The 8,153-nt window shown below is 46.2% G+C and overlaps 1 protein-coding gene across 2 annotated transcripts in view; it reads right to left on the bottom strand.

The window, feature by feature from the left end:
* Positions 1–634: 634 nt before the first annotated feature.
* LOC118211692 (tyrosine-protein phosphatase non-receptor type 11-like) overlaps positions 635–8,153 on the bottom strand; it is a 42,387-nt gene continuing 34,868 nt past the window's right edge. For both annotated transcript variants that reach the window (XM_035389098.1, XM_035389099.1), the window contains exons 4-16: positions 7,249–7,441; positions 6,685–6,801; positions 6,330–6,443; positions 5,114–5,210; positions 4,505–4,584; positions 4,236–4,391; positions 3,901–4,032; positions 3,413–3,567; positions 3,153–3,220; positions 2,736–2,887; positions 2,403–2,500; positions 1,949–2,061; positions 635–1,511 (exon numbers count right to left, since the gene is read on the bottom strand). In XM_035389098.1, coding sequence (XP_035244989.1) covers positions 1,977–2,061; positions 2,403–2,500; positions 2,736–2,887; positions 3,153–3,220; positions 3,413–3,567; positions 3,901–4,032; positions 4,236–4,391; positions 4,505–4,584; positions 5,114–5,210; positions 6,330–6,443; positions 6,685–6,801; positions 7,249–7,441 — 1,447 coding nt within the window. In that variant the 3' untranslated portion in view covers positions 635–1,511; positions 1,949–1,976. The remainder of the gene's footprint in view (positions 1,512–1,948; positions 2,062–2,402; positions 2,501–2,735; positions 2,888–3,152; positions 3,221–3,412; positions 3,568–3,900; positions 4,033–4,235; positions 4,392–4,504; positions 4,585–5,113; positions 5,211–6,329; positions 6,444–6,684; positions 6,802–7,248; positions 7,442–8,153) is intronic.

Below are 8,153 nucleotides of genomic sequence, written 5' to 3'. Positions count from 1 at the left end.
CTTCTATCATCCACGATGTCGGAGACCTGCAGTAAGGCAGATATTATCTTTCCAGGACCGTATGCTCTCTATGTAACACTGTAATAGCTGAAGGAGTGTACGGTCAGATTTGGAACAGAAAAGAAAATTTCCTCACCTCAATTCTACTATGTCAGGATACTACAGAGAAAATATAACTGGGTCTATTTGCTCCAAGACTCATACTTCACATACTTTGATTTGACCATCTCTACCCAGCCAAGTTCCATTTTGTTTGTGCTGCACTTTGGGCACTGAGCTGGCACATGCAGGTGGTACTGGGGACATATCGTGGGACAGTGAAAGCGAGAGGTGGGGGTGTTTGGGGCATCAAGCAACTCTAAAAAGAATTCCCTAGAAGCTGCAGCTAGGCACTGCCACAGTACTGCAGAACATACACACACAGACACACACACACAGTCACACAGACACACACGCATACGCACACACAGACACAGACACACGCACACACAGACACACAGGCACACACACGCGCACACACAGACACACACAAAAACACACACACACACACACACAGACACACGCACACAGTCACAGACACGCACACACACAGGCACACACACACACATACACACACACAAACACTCAACTGGCACACAAGGATTATTGGGCATATTAATTACTACATGTTACAACTGTTACATTTTCTTTCTTTTTTTTTTTTTCTTTGCAAAAAAAAGTGCAAATTGCTGTGCTTCTGCTCCAAACGTTTCTAAGCAGGATTTGGAGGTTATCAAGCCAGAGGTCTTTGGTTACAGTAGATGTGTCAGTTAGGCAGAGCCGACTCACACAGAAAGAGCCATGCTTCATCCTTTGCTTCCCAAGGATACACTATATCACTATAAACACACACACGCACACACACACATGCACACATGATACACACGCACATACACACACACTCACGCAGGCGCACGCGCCCACGCACGCACACATATCAAATATACATATATAATTCATATATTTATAATGTACTTATATAATCATATATATTTTTTGCTATTTTTCCCGCACTTACAGAGCATTCAATAGAAATACAACAACAAAAAAAAGAGTGAACCAGTAGTTTGGCTATTTTTAAAGATCAGTAAAACACAGACAGCTTATTCTTTACACTGCTTAGCTTTTTGTTGTGTGTATGTTTTTTGTTGTTGTGATTTTTGCTTTTGGGTCAAGAGGGGTCGGTTTGGGGCAGGGTTAACAAATTGTTCTGCAGTATAGGCACTTCATTTGCGAACGCAAGCCAGTGAGATGGAGACAGATGGACAGACAGGAGGGAGGTGCCCTGTGAAGGGAGGGGGCGGCGGTCACCATGCTGTGTTGCTGGGGCGACTCATTCCTTTCTGTGATTGGCTGCTGGGACGCTACTGTCCTCAGCTCTTGCTGCACTTTACTGGGGTCTAGCAGTCCATAGGTCCACAAGATCCTCCAAACCAGCGAGATGCCATCTCCATACTGCGAAACTGCCTCTACTGCAATCAAACACACACACACACACACGCGCATACGCACGCATAACCACACACACACACACACACGCACGCACACACACACACACACATGCACAACCACACACACACACACATTTCACACATTAAAGCACAATTGCATCAGTACTAAACAACCAGACACATGCACATGTGTGCGTGCGTGAGCTGGAAAGGGAAAGGAATAACTAAAGTAGTCATTACACCATAAATATGCATTATTGTACGTCGCTTTGGATAAAAGCATCTGCCAAATAAATGTAATGTAATGCAATTACACACTTTAAAACTGGTCTCGAAATGGAAAGGACAATTCTCTCTTTCTTATTCTCTCTGCACATTCCCTCACAGCGCTCTACCAGACCACTACCAGAACCTGCCAGACCGCCACCGAAATGGCGCTGGTCCGAAAGGACACTCACCGAGAGGCTGTGGCCCCGCCCACGTGACTCATCTCCTGGTGTTACTGCTCCCAGCAGGCTTTGGGTTTTTGATGTTCAGGTTCTCGTAGACGGCTGAGGAGTCGTCGTGCACCCTGCGTTTTATAAGGGGGGGTAAGGGGGGGTAAGGGGGAAACAGCCGCCACAGTCAAAGAGGCATTTAAACTCAGCGGCAGAAGAGGAGTCCTCCATCACGGAAGATTCCGGATTGCCCAGCTTCACGACTTGATTATAGTGTTTACGGAGACATTTTTGTCTGGAGTTATATGATACCTAACCACTTCACAGAGAAGTTCAGAAAACATTTTTGCACTATTGTAGAACTCATTTGAGAGTCTGTGTGCATGACATGCATGTGTTTGTGCGTTTGTGTGTGTGTGCGCTTGTGAGGATGTTTGTGTGTGCGTTTGTGTGTGTGTGTGTGTGTTGTACTCACGCAGAGCAGGACCGTGAGCTGGTCATGTTGGCCTTCATCTTGGCGTTAGTCTGTGGGTACTTGATGTTGGAGTACTCCCTCTCCTTCGTTTTATTTCTCTGAAACATAAATAATAATAATAATAATAATACATTTGATTTTGTATTTTGTTGAGATACACAGAGAATCATTAAGGGAAGAGACAATGCAAAAACAGTTAAAAGAAAAGAAAGATAAAAGATAATGTATACATGTTTGCGTGTGTGTATGTTAGATCTCTTGCATGTACACTAGCCCAAATTAAAACGGGTAAATATGAAAGTTAGGAAAAAGTCCTTTGCACAGCCCCCGTACCTGCTCCTCCTCCAGCCGCTTCTGGGCCGTGTCGATGTACTGCTGCACCGCCATGTAGATGAACTTGTACTGGGCCTCCGTCTGCACCATCCCCGACCGCTGCCGACGCACCATCTGGATGGTCTTGGGGATGTCGATGTCACAGTCCAGCCCTGGGAGGAGAAAGACCGAGGGGGGGTCAAAGACGAAAGGACGAAAACACGAGAGAAGGAGACATCTGCTATACAGCAGGCTAACAGCAAATTACTCTCACTGCGCATACATGTGAACGGCTTACAAGAACCAGTACAAATTGCCCTGGGAGTTATTTACAAGTCCACTATCTTATTTACAGTACAGTATCTTTGCCTTCCACCCAAAGCGACAGGTGTCTTTGGAATGGGTAGACTGGAGCGAAGAGATGGGGGGGGTCTTTACCTTGCCTGCTAATGATGTCAATGAGGATGTCAATGACAATGATGGTGCCAGTCCTCCCGATGCCTGCGCTGGAAGAAACACAGAAAAAAGGGAAATGAAACTGAAATGGATTCTTCATTTTTGTTAGAGGACCATTCTGTTCACAGTAATAATGACAGTAAGTGTGCAGCACGCCTGGGGTGGTAGTCAGAGAACACTAAGCATGATAACTACAGTGCAGAAAGGTAAAAAAGTGGAGCAGAGAAGGTTTTGGGTATTACCTGCAGTGCACCACTATGGGGCCGGTGTCCGGGATGGAGTCCTGCGCTCGGTTCACCTGCTCCAGGAAGCTCAGGACCCCCCCGGGCTCGTTCGGGACCCCGTGGTCCGGCCAGCTCAGGTACTGGTAGTGCCAGATGGCCCGGGGCGGCTCATCCTGCGAACAAAATCGGGTTAACATTCGGCTCATGTCCACTGTGGAGAGGACAGGACCTCTGAGCTGTGTCATGTGACCCAATACCGTTTTCTACCCTGGGTCAAAGTGCACTGAACAGGCAGAGAGAGAGAGAGAGAGAGAGAGAGAGAGCGAGAGAGAGAGAGAGAGAGAGAGAGAGAGAGAGAGAGAGAGAGAGAGAGAGAGAGAGAGAGAGAGAGAGAGAGAGAGAGAGAGAGAGAGAGAGAGAGAGAGAGAGAGAGAGAGAGAGAGAGAGAGAGAGAGAGAGAGAGAGAGAGAGAGAGAGAGAGAGAGAGAGAGAGAGAGCACCCTCACCCTGTCCAGGCATGTGATCTCCAGCTCTCTCTGAATGTAGTCCTGAGCCGGCCTCTCCGCCAAGTTCCTCACAGTCAGCACGCCAAACTCCTTCGTGCCGTCCACATCCGGCCAGTAGCGCACACACTTGTTCTGTGGGTGGGTGGAAGGGGGGCATTTACAGATAAACATCCCATATTAGTCCAACAGCGAGCAGTTCTGACAAGCAGAGGTAGTGAGGTGAAGCAGAACTTCAGTCGTGACGATAACAGATATATTTATCGTGACAGTCACATTGGCCAATCTACTCTTTTTGGACCAGGGTGGAGATAACAAGCCTAGGACTGCGACCCTACCCGCCCCCTCTCCATCTCCTTGGTCGTCATGACGATGACGTGCGTGTTCTCCTGGTACACCATCTTCCAGAAGTCGTTGACGGTGTTCTGCAGGCAGCCCTGGGTGGCGATGAAGACCTTGCACTCCTCCGCGAGGCGGCCCTCCTCCTGCTTGCTCTGCGGAAGGGGAGGGGGAAAGGGCGGCGGTCAGCTTCCTGCCGCGTACGCGCGAGGGCGCACGGTCAGACACGCTGGCGAGGGCGGTCACGGTCACGGTCACGGTCACGCACCCTGATGTAGTTGGCGTTGATGTAGTCGGACCCGGGCACGTCCAGGTCCACCCCCCTGAGCTCCACGCGCGTGGTGTCGACTAGAACACGGAGAGAGAGGGGCGTTAGCACGCTGCCCTGCTCACTGTGAATGCCCTCTCCACGATTAGCGACACAACATTCACTTTACTTACGTACATATAAAGCGACGTGTAAATTATACAGTAAATTCCTCATTTGAACTCACTATTGAATCCTTGAATGTTTAATAGCGTAATCAATAGCAGTATCCAATAGTATTAATTGGAAAAATGCAATCACTTGCAAACACGTTGTGCTCTTGATGTACTTAAAACTTTTTTTGACATTTTATTTGTCACTACGTTACTATTTCACGTCCAGTAGACTAAACGAACTGATAATCACATATGTCACAATCATTCCACTAGTAACAGTGACATCGGTGACCATGAGGACGGAGTCAACATCATCACAAAATGTTGACGACAACATCACCTACGGACATACATCTAACCGCATGCACGTCTGTGTGCTGTGCGGCTCTCAGCCTTCAGTGTAAGCCTACTGTACTTCACAGCGGGGCCTGCGGGGGGCGCCCTCCTGACTCACACGGCAGGATGTTCTTGTATCTGTTCTTGCTCTTGTTTTCGGCCTTCTGGCCCTCCTTCCTGGGGTAGAGCAGCTTACACTCCTGCTGCTGAAGCATCTGGAGACAGGGAAAGACGGAGGGAGGAAGTGAATGAGAGGAGGACAAAACTGAATGAGAGAGGAGAAAGAAATGGTTTTGACAGCATGCCATTTTCGATTTTACCAGCTAGTTTGATAATTCAATTGAAAACTGCTGATTCATTATGATTCTTTGCTCTGATAAATTCCCCATTATCTCCCTAATATCTTTTAGCCCACCTTTAACTACTGACATAGGCCTGGGCAGGGGGCAACAGCAGTCTATGAAATGCCTTCTACAGAGGATGTACATCTACAGTCACTAATGCACGCCCAGTACTCAGAAATATAAACACCGAGTAAGCTTCGCTAATGTTTCATGTAACAAAAGCAGCCAAGGATTCATTCATTTGTGAAATCCACATTGCATCAAAGCATTAAGTCACCTTTAATTCCAATGTGGTTCACTCAATCTGTGTGGAAATGATGCTGTGGGACTAATCTCACTGATAGTTTCCATAGTGCCATAATCATGATTCCTCTGGGTGAACAGTGGAATGGAATGGGGGGCCTCTTTTGCAAGGAAAATATCTGGAGACCACTATGCAGATGATTCATTTCACCCTTCATTAATTGTGTTACTGAATGTTCACAAGAGAGATATAATCAAGAGGGCTCTCATCCAGTATAGCGCCCCCTGGTGGATATATGACGACTGTAAATTTTCCTATGTAATGCCCATTATGATGAATGTGAATAAGCACATAATATTCAGAGCAGAAAGTAACAGATCCTACATTTGGTATACATTGGCAATTCAACACATACAACACATTGCAAGCAAGGTAACCTTAATTTTACTCAGCTTAAAATTCAAATTCAAATTCAAAATTCAAATTCACACTGAAATTTAAAACCTCAAAAACAGGTATGTCTCTGCCTCCTCAAACCTGTGTATTTAAATGAAGTGGGAGGGGTCCCTGTTATACTTTCTTTGCCCATGTGAAGTGACAGACACATCTTAATAAAATATAGACTGCACCGTGACCTGGTTTACCATTTAGCCTTATATGCTCTATCAAAGAACTCATTTACAGAGAACAGGGATAACCACGGAGAGTCTCTCCCAGGCATAGCATTGCCCCCATCGCACACACACCTCAAACTCCTCCCAGAATCCTTGCTTTGGTTTCTCCGAGTTGTCGGGCACCTTGTTCAGCTCCCGCACCCTGTTCTCGATGTTCGCCGCATTTATCCTGGTGGCATTGAAGGGCTTCCGTAAGGAAAAAACAAAAAAGACATTAGACTGGCGCAAGTGTACAGGAGTTCCGTTTAGTTCTACAAACTAAAACTTTTGAAAAAGAATTGCAAATGTAACATTTTACTGTATGCAGTTAGGGTTCCATTTTAATTTTCATATAAGAACTTTTGTTAAGCAGCATATTACATTGCATGAATGTGTGACGGGGAGCGAGAGGCAGCAACCAATCACAGCACTGAGCCTCACACCGCACCTGTTTGAGGTGCACGACTATCCCGCTCTTCTCCACCATGGGGTTCTTCTTGTAGTGCTCCACCAGGTCTGCCAGGGTGTCGAACCTCTCTCCCCCGCCCACGTCGTATTTTCCGTCCTGTTTGAAACATCCTAAAATCAGGGTGTGAACGGGCCAGCAGCCCGGGGCCAAGCAAAGTGCTGCCCGTGTGCAAGCATGCCTCTCTCAGCCAGTAAAACCGCGATAAAAATCACACTCACCGTTATCATTCTACTTCAAAGTAAACGTTAGCTGATTTTAATACGCATAAAACATTTACAGACGGGAAATGATTTGGTATCAGGTATTGGTCGACCTGATACCAAATCATTTATCTTCCTGATAGCGGATCATTGGTCTACCTGACAGTGGATCATTGGTCCAACAGACAGTGGATCACTGGTCTACCTGATAGTTGATCATTGGTCTACCTGACAGTGGATCATTGGTCTACCTGATAGCGGATCATTGGTCTAACAGACAGTGGATCACTGGTCTACCTGATAGCGGATCACTGGTCTACCTGATAGCGGATCATTGGTGTACCTGATAGCGGATCATGACGTGGGTGACCTTGGTCCTGCGCTCCACGTTCTCCTGCTTCTCCTCGTTGGTGAGGACAGACAGGACAAAGTCTCCCGGCTTGCTCTGGCTCTCCCGCACCAGGAAGCTGCCGGACTTCCCCTTGTCCGTCAGCAGCTTCTCCGCGTCCCGCCCAGAAAGGTGACCGTGGTACCACCTGGGGGGGAGGGAGGGCACAGCCCGTTACCAAGGTGACAGGCATTCAAAGAAATATCGGTGCTAGAAACAGTTTTGCTATGAATTTCAGAAAGTTCTTGAGAATTTGAGAAAGTTTATTTATAATGTAATAAGTAAAATGCATGCACATGTATAATACAACTAATGCATTGTGTTAATGTGATAATTGTTTTATGTTCGGATAATAATATCATCCTTCCTCAGTCATAAATTCCTTTCAGGTCATTCTATTCTCCTGGTGGCAGAGGCAATCTGCCTGTAGGTGCTGCAGAGAAAACACCAGATGGTTGAATTCCACACTGAATTCCACATTTAATCATAGTTTAACTTTTTCCCGCTTTCGCCAGGTGTTATGGGTGTGAAAAGTATGAAAGTAAAAAAAAAAAGTATAATATCTGAAACGTTCATTGCAAAAGTGCAGCATCAGAACTTTTTAACACTAATTCGTTATATGCAAAAATAGCAATAATTGGAGGATTTTTGCATATTGGATACATTCTGAAAATTCAGTATTGCGAAACATTTCTTGATTTCAGTCATTAAATAAGCCTCTGCCAAATATCGTCCTATAGGTTTTCACTCCAACCCAACCAAAGCACATCTCATTCATTCATATGCAGCTAGAGATCTCACTGAGCTGCTAATTAGTAGAATCAGGCGTGCCAAATCAGGGCTGAATGAAAACCTGCAGG

This window comes from Anguilla anguilla, chromosome 13, assembly GCF_013347855.1.
Source record: "Anguilla anguilla isolate fAngAng1 chromosome 13, fAngAng1.pri, whole genome shotgun sequence".
Taxonomy (NCBI): domain Eukaryota; kingdom Metazoa; phylum Chordata; class Actinopteri; order Anguilliformes; family Anguillidae; genus Anguilla; species Anguilla anguilla.
Note: the sequence above shows the minus strand (reverse complement) of the source record. Positions and strands in the feature narration are given on the sequence as shown.